Raw genomic sequence first — 27,933 nt, forward strand, 5'->3', positions numbered from 1 at the left:
TCCAAGTCCAGCTCCTGACACTAAAACCATATTATTACATGGAACGTTTCCCCCAAAAGCAGCAACAATGCTCGGTTCTGAAAAAAATCTGTCTAATATGAGAGTGCCTCATGGTGGTTTAGGGGAACTCAGGAGTGGAGGCAATTCTCTTAACAATATTTTGATTAAGCTTCATGATGGTCTTCTCTCAAAATAAGTAATGAAGTATGAAACTGCCCTCTGACTGACGGGGTCAATGCACTCCACCAGAGGAAGGCAGTGCATCACGGTCACGCTTCTTTTTGTCAGGATGAGAAGGGAGGGCCTTGAGCAACAGTTTCAAGCTGAGAATTCAGTCCCAGGAGAGAACTCTCCGTCCCATGGGATATGTCATGTGGCCAGACACTGGCTGTTACCCTTTATCTTCATCCTCATATACCAGAAAATGGGGGCCAAAGTCTTTCTAGCTTGGGTACCAGCGTGAGTCATCATAAAGGAAGCAGAGGTTCACCAGACACTTGGGGCTGTCTTGGTAAGAGGCATACAGGAAAATGGAAGGGGCGAGACCAATGAAAACCCAACTGTTTGGTTCCTAGGTCCTCTTGTCTAGGTATCTCTTTCACTTAGTCCTGGTCACCCTGGTACAGACCTGAGGAGTGTGACGGAGTCAGTGCTGGTATTGCTGTTCACTGCTTTCTGTAAGCTTCTGTAATGCCACACCTCCTCCTCCTCCTCCTCCTCCTCCTCTCACCTCTCCTTTCACAAAGAGGTACCAACTGAGCAAGCTGCTAGGATAAAGTATCGAGAATTTCAAGAAGGAAGTAAGTCTTCACCCAGGTGTCCCATGAGTCAATGTTGTAAACACTGCAGAGTTAAGATTACTGGACAATCCAGGAAATAATACTAGGAAAGGAAAGAGATGTCCAGAGCCAGGAAGCAGAAAGAACTGCAATCTCCGTTGACAATCTTAATGCATTGATTATGAAGGACAGGAAGAACCACCCACGTGAGCTTCAATTCCAACTTTCAGTGCCAGGAAGTTCTCAAAAGTAGGTGCTGGCTTCCTTGATGGGGTTAGCTTTCCAAGTACCTGAAGATGCTTTGCTTCAATCCTGAGGTGCCATCACCTGTTTTGAGGCGCTTAGGTGAAGGAGTTCTCATGAAGGATGGACCCTTTCTCCTCACCTAGAGAATAGGGAGAGAGTCAGGCCAGCTCAAGACCCTGATACAAGTGCTTACCTTCAATTAGCTCTTCAGCAAGTCAAAGTTAAATCATAGACGATTAATGGCAGAAAAAAGAAATAGAAACTTTCCAGGTAGGTTTCAAAACTGATTACTTATTGGGAGTAGCTTATTGTACCTTATTGAGCAGTACAGGATCAACACTGCAGCATAAGCCTTTAAGCAGGAAATACATATTTTTGAATTAATAAATTCTGCTCTGGAAAGTCATCGAATCGGTTCTCAAATTCCCTACCTGAGGCTTAGATGATTCCTTTGCTGCCTCAGCCTTGACTGGAGAAAGTGTATGGAAGACAAAGTTTCTTGAATTTCGGGGAGCACTGGGGTTGAGGTCAGAGAGGGCAGCCAGCTTCTGAAGTACAGCTTTGGGCTGGTTAAGCAGTGAGCCTGTCTTCAGCTGAGGAAAGAAGAGTCATCTGGTATCAAATCCCAAGTGCCAAAGAAAGAATGAGAAGTTGGCCTGTCCATACCTCCCCAGTACCGAGGGGACATATTACCAGCCACTCAGTTGAAGAAAAATAGCAGAGTCCTTTGCCATCTACTTCCATTTCTTACAGCCCTTTCCCTCCCCAGCGAGAGTACTCCCTTAGCTTGGCCTGGGCTTTTATAACACTGCAGATCATGACGTCAGACAAACACCTGCAACCAACCTGGTGGGCACTTCCCGGTCTGATGGCTTCAAAAGGATTTCTGAGTAAAGACACTGATTCTTGAATGACCACAGTACGATTGGCTAAAAAGAAAAAAGACAGAGAGGCTTTGTTCTGGGCAAAACTGGGTACAATACTTCTAAATCTAAATAAACAAAGAAGCCTTTAAATAAACCAATAAACTATAGCCACAGGAACTCTGATTATTTTATAATGGTAACTTGAAACTATAGCAGGTGACTACAAGAAGACAGACAACCAAATTGGACTTACTGATTAATCATTAACAGTAATAAGAAAAGCAAGAATAATATGAGCCTGGAGTGGTGTTTCAGAGCCTCAGCTCTGGAGTTAGATACATCTGGGTTCAAATTCCAGCTCTAACACTTAGGTATTTAATCCTGAGCAGCTAAATAAATAATCCAGAATTCACTCCTTTGAACTGTCTTAGAACAAAGAGCAAAACTGGCTACCCATACTCGTAAGTACAACACCCACAGCCCAATACACAAAACTCCAAGAACAATGTCTAGCCCCACCTCTTTAAGACAGCATTAGACATAGGCCCACGACTAAGCTGCAATAGGCCCTGAAAGTTGGAGTCACTTCCAAGTCACCAGTGCTAATAAGCTAAGGAGGTAGACCCTGAGGAGGACTAAGTACTCACCATTTTTCTGCAACGCCTTGGCTGTAACTTTCTTGGCCAGCATCATAAACTGACTGTCTTCCCCAATTTCTTCTTCTTCAGTTACAATTTTCCCCTGCTGTGCCTGAAAATAAAAATCAGGTAGCATTAACAGAAGTCTACCATTCCCCGAAGTAGCTGGCATAGCCCAGACTGTGAAGCTAAGGTACCTGGGATATCATTTGTCTTCCTTTTTGCAACCTTTTATTGCTTTAGTAAAAATAAATAAATAAATAAATAAAAATTGAAAGAGAGAGAGAGGAAGGAAGGAAGGAAGGAAGGAAGGAAGGAAGGAAGGAAGGAAGGAAGGAAGGAAGGAAGGAAGGGAGAGAGAAAGAAAAAGAAAAAAAACTGATTTTGGATAAACACGAAGAAATGCCCATGGTAAACCTTCTCAAAGCACAAAAGAAAACTCAAGGATTAAAAGGGATGGCAATATGTTACCCAAGCTTTTAAAACTATTGTGACAAGATAGATGTCTAGGTCCTCTCCTCGCACACTAGGGTCAAAAGAGATGTATTTCTTGCAAACTTCCTACCTGGTCCCGAAGCCACTGCTCTCGTTGAATTCGCTCCTTCCTCCATCTGGCATCCGTCTCATCAAGCTGTTCCTCGATCTGTTCATCATCAGAGTCTCTGTGGAACAAGTCCATCTGGGAAGCATCATCTAAAGCAAAGAGTTAAGGCTATCAGCGTTCTGCAACTCCAATGGGAAAGGATGCCTGGACAGATGCAAGCGAACTCCTATTATTTACCATATACTGACACAAACTTTTCTCACCCATTAATAGAAAATAATGGTTCCAACCAGGTCCTCCATAACAGTCTGCTATGGTTTTGATTTCCACTTGTCATTTTAAACTGGACAAACATGCACATTATACCATTTCCTTCTAAAGGTGACCAGCGTGGCTCAGTGGGTTAGGTGTTGTCCCACAGAGCAAAGGGTCATCGCTTCGATTTCTGGTCAGGGTACATACCTGGGTTGTAGGCCAGGTGCCCAGTGAGGGTGTGCGAGAGACAACTTATCTTCTCTCCCTCTCTTTCTCACCAATTCCCCTTTCATTACAAATAAATAAAATCTAATAAGTAAATAAGTAAGTAAAGGCAACAACCAAGATACCTATGTTTTTCCATCGGAATTTCCTCATTCGTCCAGGACCATCACTGTGCAGATCCCCATCAGCAAGGTACCTCTCTTGGTATAAACGTAGCTGTCGCTTATCATCATCCAACATTGTTTTCCTACAACAGAAGTGTGGTGTTCAAACTGAGCCCTACTCTTACTGGTTATAGTGGGCACCTTAACACTCCCCCACCATTACTCAGCAGGGCTTGTTAGGATACTGACATGTGTATTTTCTTGATTTGATTCTGTAGCTCCTCATCAGAAGGAAGTACTTCATCAATTACATCCTCTTCATATTCATTAATCTCTTCCCCATCATACTCGTCTTCACTTCCCACATCACTCCCTGACACCTCTGCCTCATCCTCCAAGTATTTCTTCAATCTCCTGGAAAATAATTTTGAAGAACAGAAAATGCAACAATGAATATACACACAGAATATGGAAGCCAACGAGGCCCTGGCTGTGTGGCTCAGTCGGTTAGAGCATTGTCCCAATAAGCCAAAGTTGATGTGCCAAGGTTGCAGGTTTGATCTCCAGTCAGAGGACATACAAGAAGCCACCAAGGAATGCATAAATAAGTAGAACAACAAATCAATGTTTCTTTCTCTCTCTCTCCCCCTTCCTTTTCTCGATCTAAAATCAGTAAAAAATAAATATATAAAAATAAAAAAGAATACGGAAGCAACGAGAAAAGCAGAAGATAGAGCCACCTCTAGTAATAGGTTTAACTTTATAGTAAAACATTTTTATAATACTTAGACCTATCATTTCATAATAGTGTGTGCCAGTAGCTGTGCTTTACAGGTATCACTGCATTATCTCAGGGAGCGCACTATTATTCTAGTCAATTTATAGTTGAAGGAACTGAGACTAGAGACTAACAACTTTTGCCTGAATTGAGCCTGAACTTAATTAGGTTGACAACTTTAAAGCCAGAACTCTCAAACTCCTCTATACACTTGAAACATGCCTACTAGAAGGTTCAATCTATCATTTTATATTTAAGCTCATTAGCTTTAGGAGACACTGTGGTATAGAAAGGAAACAGACTTGGATCCCTTACAGTCCAACAAATCTTGACCCCCAAGTTATAGGCATAACTGAGTCTCAGAACTACTGGTAATCAAAACCACTGCTGGTTAGTTTTTCTGACTTCAGTTCCCACTGAGAGCAAATCTGTCACTCTGGGTTCAAAGTCCTATTATCTATGGCCATGAGTGGCAAAGGTTTGATGACTTTCTGAAGGATGATTTTTATCAAAGACTTACGTTATCTTTTTTAAAGCTGAGTTTCTGTAAACCCTAGGGTTTATGGAGAATTCCTTCAGAGGCTACTAGCCACTAAGTTGCCCAATCTTCCCATCCACACTCTTTAAGGAGTTTAACCTTTAGCAGTCATTCCTTGTAAGATTTCACTTGGACTCTGCAGTTAAGTGAGGTTTAAGAACCACTGCCTTAGAAAAATCTATAGATGATCTAAAGCTGTATGAGATAGCCCTGACTGGTGTGGTTCAGTGGGTTGGGTGTCATCTACAAACTGGAAGGTCACTGGTTGATTCCCGATCTGGGCACATGCCTGGGTTGCAGGCTGGTCCCTGGTTGGAAGCATGTGAGAGGCAACCAATCAAAGATGTTTCTTCTCCCTCTCTCCCTCTCTCTCTCTAAAAATAAATAAAATCTTTTAAGAGAGAGTTAATTCGACAGGTGATAAATTAGAACCCAAAACTGATCCTAATAGAATAAATGATGGGCTAAAAACAATAATATAAATCCAACAGGGATTAATATGATGTCCTATATGTGAATTCCAAGAGCCATCCACATATAATATAATATTGAATACCTATTAAAATGTTCTTTATAAAACTTGTAATGTGGGAAATTGATTATGGATATGTTAAGTGGGAAAGAAAGCAAAACTGTACTTATAGAAAATTGTACGGATTTCAACTATATAAAAATACATGCATAAAAAAGATGACGAAGCAATAACCACCATCAACACTGCCATAAAGATTCTGGGTGATGAACATGGATGGCTTCTAATGTATTCTTTCTATATTCTTTTAAATATTCTAAAATAAATGGTTTATTTTCATGATCAGTACAACTAAAAAACACTGAAAAAATGAATGGGGCCCTGGCTGGGTGGCTCAGCTGCCTGGAGCATTGTCCTGTATACCAATGGTTGAGGGATCGATCCCTAGTTAGGGTGCATACAGGAGACAGCCAACTGATATTTCTCTCATCTCTCACTCTCTCAAATAATAAACATATCCTCAGGTGAAGGTTAAAAAAAATAAAAATAAGTGGGGGTCTTTTGCCCAAACCTAGGATGAAAAAAACCTGGAATGACAGTAATTCATAGGAAAAAAGATCCAGGGAATTGTAGTTTGACTACTAGATCCTTAGGATCTACAGTGACTCAGCTCTTATGGCCTTTGACTATATTCTAAGTAGTATGTTATGCATCCAGAACAAGAAATATGGTTGTATCACTACATACAGACCACACTTGAAGGTAAAGATAATACCCAATATATGAGAGGTACGGAAACAATGCCACGTGAGAAGCAGCAGAACGACCTAGAGGTTCAGTACAGAAATCGCTTAAGGAGGACATGACTATCTTTGAATACTCAAAGAGATAACATGTGAATGGATTTTATTTAATCCATGCTAACCAAAAAAAGCAAAAACAGAACCAGCAAATTTCGGTAAAAAGGTGGCAAGCTACAATGCAACTAACTGTTAAAACTTTCTAGCAACTGAAGGAATGAATGGACATAACACCTACATTTGCCTTTTCAACTTCTCAGACCGTCTCAGGAGCTCTTCTTCATCGTCATCTTCATAGTCTTCCAGTGCCTCATTTTCATTATCGGAGTCATTGTGTTCACCCTGCAAAATCAGATAGGATTACATCCAAAGTTAAACAGAATAAAATTGTGCCCTCAATTAAAACAGGATTTGCAAACTTCTGCCCAAACATCTCATTCTAGGAAATCACTTCTGATAAGATGCCAAACTTAGAATTTTCAAGAACTCAGACTGGGAAAACAAAACATATAGTAGCAATTTACACAGCTCAGTTATGATTACTTTGCTCCCTTCAAACTTACCTCATCACTGTCAAACTCATTATCATTTGGGACAAGCCGAAAGTCTCCAAGTTCCTCCTCTTCACCTTCTTCTTCCCTAAAATGCAAATCCACAAATCAGTAAAGATGTTGCAAGCAAACTACAAGAATTGAAAATACCTTATGTACTAGTACCAACAATCTCTTTAAGAAACAGGAAACAAGATATCTTGCCTTTAAAATTTTTTAAAAATTGTGATATGATACACAGAACATAAAATGTACCATATTAACCATTTTTAACGGTAAGGTGTTAAGTACATTCACATTGTTGGGCAACCAACCTCTCAAACTCTTTTCATCTTGCAAAAGCGAAACTCCGTACCCTTTAAACAACAACTCCTTGTTTTTCCCACCCTCTAGCCCCTGGCAGCTATCATTCCATTACATTTTCTCTCTCTATGAATTTTACTATTCTAAGTACCTTATATAATGGAATCATGTAGTATTTGTATTTTTATGATTGGCTTATTACACTTAGCATAATGTCCTCACAGTTCATCCATGCTGTAGCATTTCCTTCCTTTTTAAGGCTGAGTAATATTCCATGGTGTTTGTAGATAGATATACAGACAACTCATTTTTGTATCTACTTGGGTTGCTTCTACCTTTTGACTATTAAAAATAATGCTGCTATGAACATGCGGATACAAACATATATCTGAGTCCCTATTTTCATTCCTTTGTATATAAACCCAAAAGTGGAATTGCTGAATCACATTCTGCTTTGAGTTTTTTTGAGGAATTGCTATTTTGTTTTCCATAGTAGCTTATTTTTACCTTCCTACAAACAAAACACAAAGATTCCAATTTCTCTATATCCTCACCAACACTTCCTATTTTGTTTTTTTGATAGTAGCCACTCTAATGGGTTTGAGGTAATATCTTATTGTGATTTTGAGTTGCATTTCCCTAATTATTAGTGATGTTGAGCACTTTCATGTGCTAATTTTTGCCTCTTTTTTATCCTGTTCTCCACTAAGTAAATGAAAGAATTATAGTTTGCTTACATGCAAATATGAGACCCAGACCCACTGCAATGCTCTCAGACAGGATATGAAGCCCCTAGATGGCCAGTTACTGCTAAGCCCAGAGAACCTGACTCCAAAATTTTATCAAGAAACGAGGCCTTCCCAAGTTTCCGCCTATCACCTAGACTTACCTGTCTGTTGGGAAGGAGCCTGAACAAAGAGCAAGTGCTTCTTCCATTGGATCACCCACGCTGCTCTCCTTCTCTTGCTTATTTAACTCTGATGGAGCCAGAGTGGAGTCATCTACATCATAACAAAGAAAAAGACTTGTCACCAAGGAATATCAGCTTTATCCTCTCTTCCCAGCCTTTTAAAGACAGGGAAGCTTGCCCTGCCTGGTGTGGCTCAGCAGGTTGGGCATTGCTCCACACAGAAGGGTCACCAGTTTGAGTCCGGTCAGGGCACATGCCTGGGTTGGGGGCCAGGTCCCTGGTGGGGGGAACATTTGAGGGGTAACTCATTGATGTTTGTCTTGCATGTGGATGTTTCTCTCCCTTTGTCCCTCCCTTCCCCTCCCTCTAAAAAGAAATTTTAAAAAATATTTAAAAAATAATAAAATAAAGACATACTAGCTCAATGCAGTTCTAAAGTACGCTTGCCTAAAAGAGCTCACCAACTGTTCATTCATTCAACAAATCCTTACTGAGTGCTTACTATGTGCCAGGCACCAGGCATACAGTAGTGAACAAATCAAAGATCCCAACTCCCATAGAGCTTACATTCTGGCACGGGTGTCAGGGGAGAGAGGGGTGTACAGGTAGGAATAGTAAATTGGGACTTACATGAAATTTACTATACAGCAGACATTTTTCTAAGCTTTGCACAAATATTAAGAGCAATCTTAAGTCGACACTTCACTACCCTAACAAAGTGAGGGCTCAAAATGTCAGGAAGCTAAGTAGTGAATTCAATCTACATGCAAGAATCCATCACACCCTGTCCTCTGTAAACTTTTCACCCAAGAGTAAGGGGCTTCTTTTCAAGGATATTGACTTAGGATATTTGGCTGTGGTGAGCCTAATGTACTTTGTTGGATATTTACCCTGAGAGGTGAATTTTCCTGAACAAAGATTCAGAAGTTCCTCCATGTTCTCTTTCTTGTCACTTTTCCTAGGCAGAGCTTTTTCAGCCTGAGATGTGAATTTTCCAGTACACAAATCCAACAGCTCATCCATGTTAGCATCCATGGCATTCTCATCCATACTGGCCAATGGCAATCGAGGCTTCAAAGCTTGGTACTGATTCCTGTGGTTTCTAATGTTTAAGAACCTACAAGTACAATGAGAAGTATTAGAAATGCTCTAGGGAAAAAACAAAGTAGTCAGGGGCAGGGAGGACTCAACTCATTTCCAGTACCAAAGTTAGAAGCTGAATCTCAAACCAGAGGACAAAAGATTCAAGTTTTGTGATAATCTGAGGAGGGAGGGGGAAGTTTTATGAAAGAATAAATGCTATTCAAAAGGTAAAGGATATAGGAGGTTGCAGGAAGGTAGGAGATAAAGAGGAGATAAATGGTGACGGAAGGAGACTTGATTTGTGGTGAATACACAATGCAATATACAGATGCTATATTACAGAACTGTATACCTGAAACTCGTATAATTTTATTAACCAATGTCACCCAAATTCAATTAAAAAAAAAAAAGGAAGGCTGGTGTATCTCTCCACACCATGCACCTCTCCTTTCTTGGAGAGTAAATAAAATCTTTACTCTCTACACTTTCTTCTCTTTATGAATTCTTTCACAACCTGTGTCACTGACCACCCTAACATTTTGGTGGCCCATACAGGGACATTCTCTATTTCTCCCTCTCCTCCACCTCCTGAGACTTGCAACTAGGAGAGCAGTGAGCAGTGGAAGCTTGACTCAATTAACCCCTAACCCTGTCTCTGTGAAGTTTGGAGTAGGGATTCTAATCCTTCTCCCTCTCTCTGGACTCTGCAGATAACTTCTCCTCACCACCTTGCACAGCCAGTGATTGATAGGAAAACTTATTTTTTTTGGCCCAAGTTGGTGTGGCTCAGTAGATTGAGTGCTGGCCTGTGAACCAAAAGGTCATTGGTTCAATTCCCCGTCATGGCACATGACTGGTTTGTAGGCCAGGTCCCCAGTTGGGGGTGTGCAGCAATCACTTCCATTTCTCACACAATGTTTCTCTCCCTCTTTATCCCTCCTTTCCCCTCTCTAAAAGTAAATAAAAAAATAAAGTCTTTTAAAAAAAAAAGAAAACTTATTTTTTTCCCTAGAACAGTGTGACTGGAAATTATCGGAAAGCAAGAACAGAATGTGACTAACCACTCCCCACAGCCATAGCAGAAGATAACATTGGAACAAACTGCAGCCTTGTGTTGCAACGCCCCCAACAATCCAGAGGCCTCACAACAGCACCCCCACGCTTTTATAACCCAATTATAATTCAATAAAAGCTCAAAGCCTCCACCCCTCAATGCTGGTGTATCTGTTCATACCGTGCCCCTCTCCTTTCTTGGAGAGTGAACAAAATCTCTTCTCCGTTTAAAAAAAAAAAAAAAGGGGGTAACAGATAAAGATAAAGAATAAGAGGGAGTAGGACTTGGTGTTGTGTCCCATGTAATGTGCCACAGGTCTATCAATTCTCTTTTTCTTTTAATTTATTTATGGATTTGAGAGAGGGAGAAAAAGAGAGGAACACCAATTTGTTGTTCCACTTATTTATTTATATACTAATTCTTTGGTTGATTCTTGTATGTGCCTTAACGGGAGATAGAACCCACAACCTTGGTGTAGTGGGATAATGCTCTAACCAGCTGAGCTACCTGGTCAGGGAAAGTCAGTCAATTCTCAAGCCCACTCAACAATCATAACAGAAGGATGGATATATGGAAATCTGATGCTTCTCCAAGAACTACGAGGAGGGACCCCTCCTTCCAAAAATGGCATTATCTTCTGGAGGGGTGGCCCCTTGCAGTACAGGCTTCCCCTACTAGATGAGTGTTCTAGAAACCCATCCGTATCAGTGTAGGAGCTGGCATTGTGAGAAGCTGCATTCAGCTTCAGTGAACTGTTTCCGAAGACTCTTTCAAGTGTTTGCCCATCTCATGAATGCTGATTTACAAGCACACCTGCCCACACCACTCTGAGTGCTCACCAGCTTTTACCAAAAACAGTATGACCCCCCATGCCCCACTCTCCCTTTTCACCAGAGCTCAGCCTGAGTGAATTTTTTTGTTTCCCCAGATGAAAAAAAGTCCTAAAGGGAAACATTTTGCTGATGTGGAAGAGGTAAAACAAAAAACAGCAAAAGCACTAAAAGGCACCAAAGTCAAAGAGTTCAAAAACTGTTTTGAGCAGTGAAAAAAACATCTCGATAGGTGTGTTGCATCAAATGGAGGGTACTTTGAAGGTGACTGAGGTTTAAATATGTAAGAATACACAACTTTTTATAAACAAACTCCATTTTTTGGGTCCCCCCTTGTATGTATTTCAAATGAGGTAGAGATTGAAGGATATCAGCAAGGGCTATTTATGTTTTATTTTCTGAAGAGACTTGGTTCAGACTTGTAAAATGTAATACTAATGGTCTGTACACCTTTTCTTTCTCAGAAGAGAAGGCGCAGATGGAGTGACAGAAGCTCATTTTATTTTTAAACAAAATTAAGCCGTACCCAGCACCATCCCACCCACAGAAACATAAAACTACCTACCCATCTGCATCCAACAGTTGGCTCTGAGTGTCATCTTCTAAACAGAACTGGAAGTCTCCTGCTCCTAGGTACAGTGCCTTAGGCTCTGGGGAGGCGTTATACAGATCCTGGGAATCCTCTATGGGAAGCGAAGGCTCAGACAGCTTTCCTGAACTCTGGCACCAAAATAAAACCAAACAAAAACAGTTTACAAATGTCATTCATTGTCATGACAACAACAGAAGTTGCTATTTGCCATATTTAATCTACTCTCAGGCAATTGCAATTGAGGAGGACAATGCATAGCCAAGAGAGGCATAAAGAAAAATGTCTCCAAGGGAGTAAGAATACTAGATGAAGCTTGTTTTTAATACATAAAGGGGATGGATTTTTAAACTGAACATACATAACGTGGTGGCAGTTGGTTGGCTTGGACACACTTTATTTAGCACTGTGGGAAGCAAAAGGGAGAGGAGATTAGAAATCGTTACCATCTTACCTTAGAAGCTGAGCTAACCAAACTGGCTCGAAATAGGCCAGGAGAAGGAGATCTGAATCCTGCTGCCGTAGGGATAAAACTCGTCCCAAGGCCTGTTTGTCTGTTGCAAGGCTGATAGGATGGAATTGTGGAGCCAATCAACTCAAAGCTGCTATTGTGGCTGCTCTCCTTTGTTAGCAATGAGCATGAATCATCTTCATCTAAAGAAAGAGAAATAACTTGTAAGTGTGTGATCCCAGAAATAAAGTGGATTTGTTTAGAAAAAAAAGAGTTGAGAATGAAACTGTCAGGTAACATTCATAGGCAAATCTCTCATATTATATGTTCCAGAACATTAAGTTAAAAGTAAATTGTAGTGCTAAGATAGCATTATGCAATCAAGGCTTATCACTGAATGCCTGTGATCACTGTCTTCATGATCTTATCACTTATACATCTCCCTTTGATCTACATGGAAGTATTTCCTGGTTCACACAATCAACACCTACCCATCGCAGGCCCATTAGACATCCATGGTCAACTATAAAGAAACTGTATAAGTTTCAAAAAACTGGACCAAGAAAAATATTCTAATTCCTAAATTGCTTTCATCCCCACAAGTAGGACTGGGAAAGTCCACTAGGTTACAAAAATGTAATCTTATGGAACCATAGCCCTTAAGTATCAAAGCTGAAAGACCAAAGAAAAGTCAAGTTATGCCTAAGAGTCACCACTTACCCAGTTTGCTAGCCCTTCTGCCTGAGTTTTCATCTGTTTCTGATTTTTCTTCACTGGGCAAATAACTACAAAATAAGAAGGTAAATTATTTGAGTATCTCTTTCTGTGTCTTACCAGAGACGCAAATCCATGGGAATCTTATCTTTCCTTAGAGAGAATTACTTACCCCATCCTGGAAGAGTTGTCTTTAAATAGGAGTACGGTAGAATCTAATGAGAGAGGCTTGAGAACAGACTTGCCAATTTCACTGCTGTCATCATTATTTTCTTTATCCACGTCTTTCTCATCTTTAGTTTCTATTTCTTCATTACTGAGAAGAAATTCTGCAATCTTTGTCAATCACGCCGCCCCAAAATGAAATGACACATGTCAAAAAAATTTCAAGCAAACACACTGTTAGCCTGCCATATAGCTGCTTAGTCACAGTTTATATCTGAAAAGGTAAACCTGAAGGAAATTCGGTCCCCACATAATCAATAGCATAATTTCCCCTGACACTTTTAGAGCTCTTTTATACTTATTTTACCATTCACCCTCCCAAAATTGCTACAAGACTATGAAAGAAAACTGGAATTATCATTTTATTGAGGCAATGCGAGGTTAAATTATTAGCCTAAGACTGCAGGACAACTACTGACTTCAAACCTACCACAGACTGACATGCTATCCAGTTCAGCCATTGCTTTCTTCTTTCTTTCCCCAGGTTAAATATTAACCAGCTCTTTCAATTGACTCCAGTTAAGTCAATTGACAAGGAAGCTTTTCTTTTCTCCAATACGAAAAATCCTATTATCATCTACTTCGCTCCTAAAAAACTACACCATGGCCCCTCTACAAATACCCTCCTCAAGGCAGAATAAAATTAACTCAGGAAGGTGCTGGCCTGCCTGAGAAGTGATTCCAGACCTCAACCTGGCCAAGGTTAAAGCTGTTTTTTATTCTGAATAGAGAAACCTAAATAAACAACAGAGATAAAAGTCCCTGTTCATGCAAAGCCGTTTAACATTACAGCATTGTTACACTGTGTAAATACAAGCAGTGGCTCTGTGAACTGCAGGTATTCAATGGTGCCAAATGAAGTGAATGCACTAAGACTGAGGTACATATGAGCTAATTACTTTCATCTCTGCACCTAAAATCTCTTAGACAATTGAACATGTTTATTATGTTCCTATTCAAATCTGATTCTTGTCTTTTCCTTATTCCTCATGACCAATTAACAAATATATGTAATTGCCAGAAACCTAACCTCTTGATTGCCTCCTTCCTCCTCTTCCTCTTCTTCTTTCTCCTTTTCCTCTTCTTTTTCCTCTTCTTTCTCCTCTTCCTCCTTCTCCACTGCCTCCTCCTCTTCCTCCTCCTCCTCTTCTTCCTCCTCTAATTTTTCCTCTTCCTCCCCATCTCCATCTTCCTCAGACTCATCAGTCATTTCTTCCTCTTCCTCCTCTTCTTCAAATCCATCTTCATTATCTAATTTAAACAATGCCTGGCGCTTCTGGCGTTCCTCAAACCTTCGGAGTTTCATTGCTTCTTGCAGTTTAGCTTTCAGCATCTGAAGCTTTTCACCTGAACAGAAATACAAAGACATGTTTTAAACAGAATGGCTGACTACACACTACAATAATGGAAGTGTGCAACTCCAGAAGTGTTCTAGTCACATTCTAAAAGGAAAAGCAGAGACCTTAGTTCTCTATGCTTTTGTTACTTGAACAAATGGGGATTATTATGAATTCAAGTGTAAAAGAGAACCTCCAGAACTATGTTCCACATCCTAGGATAATATACTATGCAGAGATTATAAATTAAAAGGACAAAAAAAGTGGGGAGAAGTGGGACTTCAAAAGTCTCCAGGCAGGCCCTGGCCAAGTAGTTCAGTTGGTTAGGGTACCATGCTGATACATCAAGGTCGCCAGTTTGATCCCTGGTCAGGGCACATACAAGAGTCAACCAACAAATGCATAAATAAGGGGAACAACAAATCCATGTTTCTCTTTCTCTCTTCCTTTCAATTAAAAAAAAAAAAGTCTCTGGCTCAGAAGCCATGAAGGAAAACATTGATAAATTTGTCTATTTTTTTAAAAAAAAGAGAAACAGCCCTGACTGGTGTGGCTCAGTGGATTGAGTGCTGGCCTGTGAACTAAAGGGTCACCGTTTTGATTCCCAGTCAGGTCACATGCCTGGGTTGTGGGCCAAGTCCCCCATTGTGGGTGGGTGAGAGGCGACCACACATTGATAGTTCTTTCCCTCTCTTTCTCCTTCCTTTTCTCTAAAGATAAATAAATAAAATTCTTTTAAAAATAAAAATGAAAAAAGAAAAACAATCAAGAGTAAAAGGGCAAAGGATATAAACTGAGAATTCACAGAAAAATGAATATAGTGTTTTTAATTGTTTTTCATCCTTACCAGAGGACATTTTTTCATTGATTTAGAGATAGAAAAAGGGAGAGTGGAAGGGAGAAAGAGAAACATCAATGTGACCAAAAAGCATCAATTCGTTGCCTCCTGGATGCGCCTGGACCAGGGATGGACCCAGCAACCTAGCTATGTGCTTTGAGAAGGAATCAAACCTGCAGCCCTTCGGTCACAGGATGATACTCCAACCAAGTGAACTACACCAGCCAGGGCTGAATATATTGTTAATAAACAAGTTAAAAATAATGTTTAATCTCACTTCTAATTAAAGAGCTACAAATCAAAATAATGACATCATTTTTGATATATTTGGTAAAGATTAGGTATAATATGAATTAACAGGAGGAAACAGGAACTTTTACACACTGTAATTCAGAGTATAAATTGGTGCAACTATTTTGAAGAACAATGGAATGATATATATTAAAATTTGATTCCACTATAAAGGATTTTGCATCCAGATATATCAATATTTGTATATCCCAAACTAGGATGTACATTGTATGAAACAGCAAAAACTGGAACAAACAATATGTCCATTAATAGTAGTATGGTTAAACAAATCATGTTATACACATACAATGAAATATTATGCAACTGGTAAAAAGCCCTCAAAAACAAATGTGTATCTGAGCTTTGGAGTTAGGTAGTCTGGATTAGGCTAATGGTTCTATCACTTGAGCGAGTTGTGTAAATGCTTTGTGCATTATTTCCATGTATGTAAAATAAGGATACTAATGTCATTTAATGTAAAGCACCTAGAGCAATGCCTGGCAGAGAGTAAGTATTAATCTCTCTCTCTCTCTCTCTCTCACACACACACACACACACACACACACACAATGGTGTATGCATATGAATTTTCCTAGGACAAACAAAAACTTGGTAACAGTTGCTCTTGGGAAGACTACTTTTTCATTTTATACCCTTTCTTCAGTGTTTTACATTTTTTCTGTGTGACATATTACCCCTATTTTCAAAGTGGGAGTGGAAACAACAGACCTGTCCCTAACACATTTTTAAAACAAAAAATCAGATTACAAAGCGGAATGGCATAATTGCATCGCTGTGCTTTTTAAAAAAAATACACACATTTACATACATATACACATGTGAAGAGTTTAAAAGGATAGATACACAATATGGTTATAGAAGTTATCTCAGAGAGGACTGTAGAAGTTTTTATTTTTTTTAATGCATTTTCTACAATGGATAGTTTTTTAAAGTAAGACAAAGGCTATTTTAAGGATGGAAGTCATCTTACCTACCCCACACCTCTAGGCAATGCTATATGTTAATCATGCTAGAGGTATTGTTCCCTCTCCAAAGTCTCAAAGAAAAAATATTCTGTAACTGTTATTCTAGGGTTGGGAGTAGCCATGAAGACCTGCCAGAGTACAAAGTGGGAAGCAGAAAACAATAAGGACAATGATGATGATGATAATAATGTACACTCAAATACCTGGTTTTGTGTGGCTTACTGCATCCAGCTTCTCAGCGGCCAAAGTCACAGGCACCACATCAGCCTTCAGCTCTTCCTTTCCATCAGTGCCCACATCTTTCACAATGATGTTCACATTGACCTTCTGACCAGCCCTGGGTTTGGCTGCTGGATTAGCATGCTTCCAGAAACGCTCCTTCAAAGCCTCCAGTTCTAAACCCAAGTGTCAACCAGTATGTCAGTTTGCCATGCTCAAACTCCTTCCTTTAAGATTTTAGTTAGGAATTATAAGATAAGTGTTTTAAGCTCAGCAAATTTAAAGGGGAAAAAAGAAAACACACAAAGAAACACCAAACACTCCTTTGCTACAAATAGCTGTGTGAATTCATATAACTTAACCCAAACTAATGGACTGCTGCAACTGTTCTTACTTAATATACTTTTAAAATCATTTTAGGGTAGTAACTTACAACTGCGGTTTCTAAATATGTGCAATTCTTTTCTAAAAGGTATCAAATGGCCCTGGCTGGAGGGCTCAGTTGGTTGGAGCGTTTTCCCATACACGAAAAGGCTGTGGGTTTGATTCCCAGTCGGGGCATATACCTAGGTTGTGGGTTTGATCCCCATCTGGGGCGTGTACAGTAGGCAAATGATAGATGTTTCTCACAACGACGTTTCCCTTTCCCTTCCTGTCTCTTTAAAAAAAAAAAAATTCAATAAACATATCCTTGGATGAGGATAAAAGAAAAAATAAGTATCAGCCCTGGCTGGTGTGGCTCAGTGGACTGAGTGCCTGCCTGCGAACCTAAAGTTCGCCAGTTTGATTCCTGGTTAGGGCACATGCCTGGGTTGCAGGCCAGATCCCCAGTCGGGGGCATGTGAGAAGCAACCAATGCATATCTCTTGCAATGATGTTTCTCTCCCTTCTCTTCCCCTCTCTCTAAAAGTAAATCTTTTTTTAAAAAAAGTATCAAATGACAGAAAAAAAATACCGTAACTCTTAATTATTCAAGGGCTTCACATTTCATTGGTTTCAGTCTCCCTTTAAAAATTGCCTTATTTTGAACATTCCACTATTTATTAGAAATCTTACTAAATATTGGCAAAGTCAATTAAAAAATAGAAAAAAGAAAATGACAACAATCCAGTCAGTTATGTAACAGCAACAGAGAGAAAAGATTTTTGTGAAACTGTTATACTTAGTCAGTACAAACAGAAAGGAAATCCCACTTACAGGTTGCTCCTGAAACACACCCAACTTGTATACAAGACAATTAATAAAGAACCTACATATTAGGTACTCAAAAATAGGTTTCTTTCCTTTCCTCTCAGTGGAGCGTTGTTTAGTTTAACTTCTGGTTCCATACAACAAAATTTAACAGTGTCTAGTACAGTAAGTACTCAAAAAACATTTCTTCCCCATCTCTTAGTCTGCAACAGTTTAGATAACTTCTAGTCAAACATAACAAAACTTTCCCTCCGTGTTCTAGGCAACAGCTTACTCCTACACTTCTTTGCTAACGAAGCTATGCTAGTTCTGTTACACATCTTCCAAACTACCTCCTGCTCTGATCAAACTGACTTACACAACCTCCCAATACGTACCATTCTTTGTCTTCCAAAAATGTCCTCTCCGCTTCCACAAAGTCCATCCATTCAATCAACAAAGACTCACTGGGCAGATTTTACACACCAAATACTGTGGCTGACAGCACATGCCAACCATAAACCGGTTAGTGAGTTTCGTTGTATTAATTTCACTAGTAACATTAGTAAAAATAGCAGCCACTATTTGAGTGTTTCTTCTATGCTACCTAATGGTATGCATGATTTCATCAAATCTTTATAAGAGTCTTGTGAACCAAATAGTGCTATTTTTTCTCCTTTTTTTTTTTTTAAAGATGGCTTAAACAAGCCAACAGCACACTCAAGGTTAAACAGTAAATGGCATGGTCTAGATTCGAACTCTAGTCTTGCTATAAAGCTTAGACTCTTAATTATCATGTCACATGGCTTCAGCAGAGGCCACACCCAATTCTACCTGTGAGTCAGGAAGTTTACCTAACATGGTAATACTGGAGTTCTGTTTTGAAGGATCGTTGGTTCATTCATTCATAAGGAAGAATGTCTACAATGTACCATCCACTGTGGAAGCACTAGGGATAGAGAAGGTAACAAGCCTGAACACCCTACTCAAAGTATAAAGGGGAAGTAAACAAGAAATTACATCCACCTATTCTTCAGGCGTTCCTATAACCACCTATTAGAAGAAACTTATCCTTCCTCTGAACTCTTAGAGCACTTTATTCTAAATGTTTCCTTCAGTAAAGAATACTTTTCCCTTTTCTTCACATTATTTAATTTTTTCCAATTAACAGTGACACATGTTCATTATAAAAGATGTCACTTGCCACTTTCTCTCCTGCATACTTATCTTCCTGACAACAGTGTAAGTAGCTAAGTGTAGAATAAGTGTCAGATTTCCCTTGGTATGTCCTATACCATCTTGCATGTCTAGCATTTGTTGAATGAGTAAAAAAATACAAATACATTAAGTTTTACAGGTAATTTCCTGAACCAAAATATTTATCTTTAACTGAAAAACTGAATAGTACCGCTTTTATGAATGTCATACCACAACACAATAGCCATGTACCTCTTTTGTATATTAACCTATCAATAGGTTTCCCTCTTAAACAAGTTTTAGAATATTCTGACACACTGCCAAATTTTTCTAAATGGGATTCTACCCATATCTGGTACAGGCATACCTCAGAGATAGTACAGGTTTGTTTCCAGACCACTGCAATATAGCAAGTATTGCAATAAAATGAGTCATAACCTTTTTGCTGGGGGAGGATCCTGCCTTCAATTTGTAAAAAAAAAAAAAATGCAACATCTGTATAGTGCAATAGGGCCACACACAATAAAATAAGATGTGCCTGTACATCCACAGAATAAGATCATGTTTGGTTATTGGTTCTTCTTGTGTTCCCTGTCATCCAAAGTGGCATGTAATTGAAAGCTTCCAGAATAAATCATTCTGGAGAGGCTCCCCACAATTCAAAAGATTACCTCTGTTGGTTTCAGGTTCTTCAAGTATCACAAAGGAATCTTCATCAGCACCCAGCCGAGGTTTAACGAAAACATCTACCCCCAGCTGCTTAAGTCTATCCAGAGTGAACTTCCTTGTTTTCTCAGATGGCACAGCTGCTGCTGATTTAGTTTGCTGCCTGGGTTCTTCCGCTTTGTCATCTGCTTTGTCTGGTGTTTGTATGCCTTCTACTCCCTCCGGGGTATCCAGTTCAGGTGCTACAGGCCCTCCAGTTTGATACCCATCATTGTCCTTATTCCCAAGAAAGCTGGATTCCTGCTGTGCCACTGAGCTGTCGCCCCCAGATGAAGGTCTAGAATCACTCTGCTTGTGTTTATCCTGAATTTCTAGTTCTTCACTTCCCATCACATCTTTAATGCAAGACTCATCTGATCCAGTAGTCATCTGGGGTTCCTTCGAAACTGAAGGGAGTGCATTAGTTTCCATTTTATATCCTGTAGCTGTTATCAGCTCAGAATCTTTGTTATGACGGTCACTATTCATCTCAGTTGTGTTTGCAGTGTCTATGATTTCTTTGTGATGGCTTAATTGATACTTAGATGACCTAGAGAAAGGGAAATAAGCTGGAGTTGAAAATGATCCTAAATATGAAACATTCTTATCCATTACGACAGAACAAATCAGTTAAATCAATTTTAACAGTGTAAGGTATCTGAACTTGTTTGCTACAAAATGGAATGTTTATGAAAATAATAATCACAGGAAAGAGGGTTCTTACTTCAGTAACGCCATGGCATTTCCCTGGCAAGTGGGCCGGGGTTTACGTTTGAAGAAATCGTGAATGGTTTTATTCTCAGGCACATGATATGGAAGATTAAGTGCGGATTCTATAAAATGGAACAAAACAAACAAATCTACACACTGTATATTCTGAAATATCACTTCATATTCAGCTAACTAAACAGTACAGCCAACACCATCACCAGAAACAGAAAACAATCCTGGCTTTAATAAGACAGGATCTAAGTACAAAAGAACTTCCTGATGACCAGTGGCTTTTTAACCTGGCTGTGAAATCAAACTGGTCCAGGAAGTTTTTTAAAACTATAGATTCTTGGACCGCATTTCAAGCCTACTGAATCAGATCTTCTGTGGAGCCTAAGAATTTACATATTTGTAAAGTTCCCAAAGGGATCTTAATGCAGCCGGTTCATAGAAAACCACTTGAAAAAACCCTCCCTCCTTACCACAACTACAGTTCTGAAAATTTTCTCAGTTTGCAGTAATGTCCCCAGGGCTTCAGAACAATAGCCACCCACCAAGATCAACTCTAAACTTGATATTATAACCCAATTAATATTAGGAGTGTTAAACAAAAATCCCCAGCATCTAAATTGAGCTTACAAAGAAATATTGTGATTTGCCTCAAAGTTTACTGTACTGATTTGCATTACCTCGAATAAGGCGCTGAGTCTCACTATGCAGTTTTTTTAATGCTTCCTTAGTTAACTTGGCTGCCTTCCTTTCCTTAAAGAAAACAAAAAGTGAGAATACATTAACACCATAGATATTCAGAAAGAGAGTTTACTCTCTCCAAGAAAAGAGGATGGAGAGGTAACAGTAAGCACAAATAAGCTCAATACAATATAAAACCCAAGGAACTCATTTACTTGAATTTGCAAGGCACAAAGAATCAATTCAATCCAATCCATTATTGTGTCCCTACTATGTACAAAGCATTATCTTGGGTACCAGGAAAATACGGTGAACATGATAAAATATTTACCCCTCCGAAATTCAAAATCTCCCAGGGAAAGAGGCCAGTATGACAACGATACAGTACAGGGCTCTACCTTACCTTCCTCCCAGTGCCTTTTGATAACTCACTTTCTTCTTCAAATGTAGAAACCCCACTCTCCAAAGATAGTTGCTTTTCCTAAAAGAGATTACAAGTTAAATAATATGGACAAAAGTGAAACTGAAATAAGAAGATGCTGCTTATTCAAATATTGCTTCTGTGCTCCAACATTATATCATTACATCATACTACATTAATGTATCAATAATTATCAAATAGACTATTTTAAACACAGCACACTATAATGCCTAGAAAACAAATTAGATGTCTCAAACAGAATTTGGGCCCTCATTTCTTATACCTCTGTATTACATCTTTACCTAAGGAGAGACAATGACTCTCAGGCAGCTGCAGATACTCTTATAAAGAACAATTATGCTCCCAAACACTCAGGACAATGATGCTTTGATGTGTCTTTTTGATACCCTTCCTGAAACCCTACTGGTTCATTTCTTAGAGGCCACATGATTATAAAAGTTACATCTCTGCCCCATTATTTATCTGCTTCTTACACAACATAAAGTATCTTATTTTCCCCCCAGCATTTCCAGGAGGGCAATCAAAGTACTAGTTTCCAAACAAGTTAGCATGTCTATCATTTGTACTGTATGATTCCAAAGTTAACAGCTAAAAAACTTAAATCAATTGATACATGTTTTTCTTCAGTTAAAAAAAAAAAAGTAAGGTTCCAACAGTAAATCAGAAAATAAAGCAAAGGTTAGAAGTAACAGGTTAGTTCTTACTGCAATAATATTTTACTTGCCTTGTGCTTTTTTACTTTGTTTTTCATAGCTGCCCTAATGGATTCTAATGACTCTTCATCTTCCAATGGAGAGTTATTTTCCTCCTCCAACCCAGTTTCAAAAAGGTCTTCATCCACAAGAAGACAGCCACTATCATTAAATGGTTGTTTCCCTTCTTCTTCCTGGATAATCCATAAAGAAAGAGTAAAATCCAATTATTTCAAAATCCAATGTTTCACAACATCATAAAGCAATTTGGATCAGGCAAGAAGAAGTCCATGTTTCATCAACAAATATATGGCATTCTAGAACTTACTCACTAGGTTCCTAAGCCACAGTCATCCCTTAAAGTCTATGCTATGATTTTATGCAACTGTCCAAAACTAACTTAAAAAACAGTAAATATTTTTGAAAAGTCAATTAAATACATAGTAAGAAACTAGTTTATAAAACTTGAGGATGGTTTTTCTAGTTAGCAAATTAGACTTCTCAGTAATGAATGCATGAAAAATCCTTCTTTGAAATGTAGATTTCATCAGATCAGAAGCAGCAGAGAATTAGCCCATGTGCTCCCAAAGAAAATCAGAAACCCATTTTTTTGGAAGCATCCTCCCTGTGTCTGAAATGGAGAACGAGACCAAGTTTTAAATCACATACCTGATTACTTAATGCAAAAACAATCAACTCTAAGCCATATTCTGAGTGCAAAAAAACTCAAGAACTAAAAATAACCTTTCCCAAAATGTTATTCTGCCTTAGAAATAGCAAATTGTTCTTTAAAATGTACCTCATTATTTGTTTCCTTCTTTTTTAGCCGCCTAATTTTCTCCATCTTTCTCTCCTCTTTCTCAAGTCTTCTCTTAGATTTCACTTTTGCTTTTCCTCCACCTCCATCTTTATCACATAAGGGTTTTCTGTTAATCTTTCTGTCAGCTGTAAAGTCCAGAGTATTTTCAGACTGGAGACTCAGCTCTAAAGATGTCACTTGGGTTTCAAGATGTTCCTGGTACAAAGACTCCTCGATGTCACTTTCATCGCTGTCTGCCAGAGTTTTATAAATCCTTCTGACTTTCCCATTTTTTCCAGGATATAAATTCTCTTTATCTTCTTCTTCAGCAATGTCATAGGTAGCTTTCTCTGGAGAGCCATTTGTGTCCTCTCTTTCAGAGTCACTGTCTTGTAGCACCTTCCTGCTTTTCACTTTCTTACTCACAAATATCTCTTCATCTGAATCTGAAGGAAACAACTTTTTTTTAGAGGTGTACTGTATTTGGCCTTTCTCCTAGTCCCAGTAAACATATCTGATTATCCAAAAACATACTCAATTATCCAAGTGATGTATCACCTGGAAAATTATGCAACTACCACTAAGAACTGACTGTAGCAAAGCAAACCTAAAAATATATTTGATAAACATTTTCCCTGGAAAAATGTCTCACTAAGAAATGTAATTATGTATCTTTACAGTGGGAAAAGTTGTTTAAATCCTTCTGGCAGGTGTTAAACATCCTTTTATTGTAGAATGAATGCATTCAACCAGGCAATGTGATAGCTTCTAAACATTTTACACATTCAATAACATTACAGAAATGATTATTTTCAAAAGGGTACAAGCACTATTATTTTGCTGTTATAATAATTTAATAAATTATTAATAATTTAATAAATCGAGAAAATAATGAAATTAATACAATCTACTTACAACCCAAGCCCCCACATTTTATTCCTAAAAATAAAAGCACTATTACAAACCTCTTTCACTTAAGGGCTCAGTTGTTTCACAGCTGCCCTGTCCACTGTCTGAAGGACTATCCACTTCTTGTGAAATAAGTTTTTGATCACTGATTTCTAGGTGAACCTAGAAAATAAGAATATACTTTGCATTAACCAGCAGGTGGCAGGAGTTCTAAGTACATAATAATATACAAATCATGATGGGACCATCAGGCTGAAATAAGGAAAAAAATTAATTCAACGGTTCAATGAATGGATGACATTAAGAATTCCTGGACAAAAAATAAAAAAAAATCACTGTTCGCCTTTAGAGGATTCTATAGAACCAACTCTTTATCGTGAGTACAGTAGTTCCCCTTTATCCACAGTTCCACTTTCCATAATTTTAGTTACCCATGGTCAACCATGGTCAGAAAATATTAAAGGGAAAATGCCAGAAATAAACAATTCATAAGTTTTAAATTGCATGCCATTCTGAGTAGCAGGATGAAATCTCACACCATCCCACTGCGTCCCACTCAGGACATGAATCATCCCTTCGTTCAGTGCGTCCATGCAGAATATACTATCCACCTGCTAGTCACTTAGTAGCTGCTTCAGTTAGCAGATTGACTGTCGTGGTATCACAGTGCTTGGTTCAAGTAACCCTTATTTTACTTAATAAATGGCACAGGAGTGGTGATGCCGGCAATTCAGATATGCTAACGAGGAGCCATAAAGCACTTCCTTTAGGTGAAAAGGTTAAAGCTCCTGGCTCATTAGGAGAAAGAAGAGAAATCTTATGCCAACGTTGCTAAGATCTACAGCAGAATGAATCTACTAAGAATGAATCTTCTGTTAAACTGTAAAGAAGGAAAAAGAAATTCATGTTAGTTTTGCGGTCATACTTCAAATTGCCAAAGTTATGGCTACGGCATGGTAAGTGCTTAATTGCTTAGTTAAAATGGAAAAGGCACTAAATTTGTGGATGGAAGACATGAACAGAAAATGTGTTCTGAGTGACAGCCACATGTTGTGGCAGGAAGCATTGAGCCTATATGGAGACTTCAGCAAGGGATCCCTTGAAACAAGTGACAACCAGCCATTTCCTGCAATATAACCAGGGTTGGTTAAGTAAGATATTTTAAAAGAGACCACATTCACATAACTTTTAATACAATATGTTGCTATAATTGTTTTATTATTAGTTATTGTTAATCTCTTACTGGTCTAATTTATAAATTTAAACTTCATCATAGGTACATATAGGGGAAAAAAAAAGAATATACATATAAGGTTAGGTACTATATGCAGTTTCAAGCACCCACTGGGGATCTTGGAACATAACCCCTGCAGAAAAGGAGGGACTTCTGTAATAATAAATGAAAAGAATCAAGCATTTATTATGCTTTTTCTTTGTGAACTGTTTCTCAGTGTATCCAAATGACATGTTAAATAATATCATAGAGAGGTAATGCAGGTGTGGGACATGCTGTAAGACAACCTACTTGTAGGTTCTATGTTTAAATTGAACTATTTTTAAACTAAAACAATTTATACTTTTTTTTAAGCTGAATTTACTGGGGTGACATTGGTTAATAAAATTACATAGGTTTCAAGCGTACAATTCCATAAAACATCATCTGTATATTGTACAATATTTTGTGTTTACCACCCAAAGTCAAGTCTCCTTCTGTCATCATTTATTCCCCCTTTACCCTCTTCTACCTGCCCCACCCATTTAACAATTTGAAAAAACAAGAGAGGGAGGGGGACCAATAAAGAGTTAAGATATATACATACACACACATATCAACAATTGAAATATGCAGACTTTCTTTGGATCCTAATGCACACAAACTGAAGGCATAAATGAGTGAAGGGGACCTGAATACTTCTGCACACTGACTAGATATTTAATATTAAACAATAATTATGAACTTTTTAGGTGTTGTAATCAAATTGTGGTATCTTTTTTGGAAAGCGATTACCTTTTAGAGATGCATAATAAAATATTTGTGGAGGAAATGTCTAGAATTTGCTTCCAAATAATCCAGTGAGGAAGAAATGGATGGGATTATAAATGAAATAAGACTGGCATGCTTTGATAACTGTTGAAGTTAGATATAGGTTCATTATACCCGCTCTTCTACATTTGTATATTTGGAAATTTCTAAACAAAAAAAAAGTCACAAGTAAAACAATCTGAGTGACCAGTTTGCGACCCAGCTGCCCTAGGTGCCAGGTCTCCAACCTCCTTGGTGTTCTTAGAGCTCCGAGTCAACTTGATAAGGGGGAAAATATTAACATCTGTCGTGTAGTACGGCACGAGGCCTCACACTAATGACTTCTCCAACTATTAGATTGATTTCAATACATGGAATAATTATTAAAATAATAACCAAAGATAACATGTACTGAATAATCGCCGAGGATAATCGTGTATGTGCTGACGGTCCTCCCAACAATCCAAAGCAATAAAGCTATTAGTTCTGTCTGTGGATCCCTAAACTGAGTGCAGGTAACAACACAGCTCAATACAAGATGTTGTTAATCACTTCATTGTAAGTAGTTTGCAGCAGTATCAGCAACAGTTAAAAGACAAGACCAGGAACAGGGCGAGAAAAGAAAGTCTCAAAAAATATAGTAATCAAGATAATTTTTTTAAAACATGCAATATTTTTTGCCCCAACTGGTGTGGCTCAGTGGATTGAGTGCCAGCCTGTGAACCAAACCGTCCTTGATTTGATTCCCAGTCAGGGCACAGGCGGGGTTGCCGGCCAGGTCCCCAGTTGGGGGAAGGGGAGTGGGGGATGGGAAGGGAGAGCCGCCAGAGGCAACCACAGAGTGATGTTTCTCTCCCTCTCTTTCTCCCTCCCTTCCTCTCTCTAAAAATAAATAAAATATTTTTCAAAATAACATTAAATTAAAAAAATAAAAAGCATGCTGTATTTTTTAACAAACTCAGATTGGCAAACTGAGGCTCATGAGGTCAGCCGTTTGTTTTTGTAAATAAAGTTTTACTGAAACCAGAGCCAGAATTAGGGTGAGGGGAGTGAGGCTGAGTAGTACAAGTGCAGGGTCAAATTTTGTCTTTATTTAAAAGTTTGATATTTTATTCAATATCAAGTAACGGGCTTTTTTGTGTTAATTTTTATGTTTTTCAATGTTGCTTTAAAATAATCATCGTGATGACTGAGTTTTCTGGCGTCTCCCTAAATTTTGTTCCCAAAGAGAGTGGGTATCTCACCCTAGTCCCACCCCAGAAAAGAACACAGGGCTGGGGACAGAAGTGGTTTCTATGCCCAATTCCGCCAGCTGGCCTAGCAAGCCACCATCTGGGAGGCGCTGAGACAGGTACATCTCCTTCTGGGGGCCCCACGCCAGGACTTCAAAGGCCCCTTCCAGACCCAATTAGGAACTGCCTGAGACCCCGCCGTCCATTCACAGAGAATCCTGCCCCGCATCCCAGCAGCCCGGGTCGGCTAGGGCCTTCCTCTCTTTCGGGAAGAGGTAAGAGGAAGAACTCCCACAACAGGAAACGCGCCAAAGGTGAGAGCGGGCGGGGCAGGCTGAGGAGGAGCTGGGCGGCCGGCTGCGCGCGCCGTAAAGACCAGGGGCCGAACCGCTGAGTAGACCGAGGCGCGGGAAGCCCGGCGCCGGGACTGGACCGGGAGACCACGGGGCCCCGAGTGGGGGGCGTCTATCTCTCCGCGCCGAGAGGCCGAGCCGCCCGGTGCACATCGGGAGCTGTAGTCCTCCCACCCTCTCAAACCCGTTCCGCGGGGCTCGACCCCTGCCCCACCCCACCCCTCCGCGCCCGATCCCCGCAACCGCGGATGGGCCCCTGCGCACGAACTCACCTCACAAGCCACTTCGCCTGTCATGACTCCAGTCTCTCCAGCGCTTCGCTCGGGACGATACCGGCCTCGGGCTGTCTGAGCCGCGGCGCAGCAGCTCCCGCCGTCTCCAGCC

General features: G+C 39.4%; 1 protein-coding gene across 2 annotated transcripts; it reads right to left on the reverse strand.

Annotated features, from left to right (window-relative positions):
- Positions 1 to 1,053: 1,053 nt before the first annotated feature.
- CLSPN (claspin) lies at positions 1,054 to 27,922 on the reverse strand. 2 transcript variants are annotated; one of them, XM_054571548.1, is made up of 26 exons: positions 27,822 to 27,922; positions 23,998 to 24,103; positions 23,033 to 23,478; positions 22,266 to 22,427; positions 21,503 to 21,580; positions 21,099 to 21,171; positions 20,423 to 20,531; positions 19,665 to 20,248; positions 16,611 to 16,802; positions 14,076 to 14,302; positions 13,986 to 14,027; positions 12,903 to 13,066; positions 12,737 to 12,801; positions 12,020 to 12,219; positions 11,542 to 11,696; positions 8,900 to 9,126; positions 7,989 to 8,100; positions 6,809 to 6,884; positions 6,484 to 6,587; positions 3,907 to 4,071; positions 3,679 to 3,800; positions 3,095 to 3,222; positions 2,539 to 2,641; positions 1,872 to 1,954; positions 1,457 to 1,618; positions 1,054 to 1,164 (listed from the first exon to the last, which is right to left on the reverse strand). In XM_054571548.1, the coding sequence occupies exons 1-26, from the start codon at positions 27,843 to 27,845 to the stop codon at positions 1,054 to 1,056; spliced, it is 4,020 nt and encodes a 1,339-aa protein (XP_054427523.1). In that variant the 5' UTR covers positions 27,846 to 27,922. The 2 variants fall into 2 exon arrangements, with proteins under 2 accessions (XP_054427523.1, XP_054427524.1); XM_054571549.1 differs by lacking the exon at positions 16,611 to 16,802.
- Positions 27,923 to 27,933: the final 11 nt, after the last annotated feature.

Source organism: Pteronotus mesoamericanus, unplaced genomic scaffold, assembly GCF_021234165.1.
Source record: "Pteronotus mesoamericanus isolate MK-2021 breed Mesoamerican mustached bat unplaced genomic scaffold, CSHL_Meso_final contig_221, whole genome shotgun sequence".
NCBI lineage: Eukaryota > Metazoa > Chordata > Mammalia > Chiroptera > Mormoopidae > Pteronotus > Pteronotus mesoamericanus.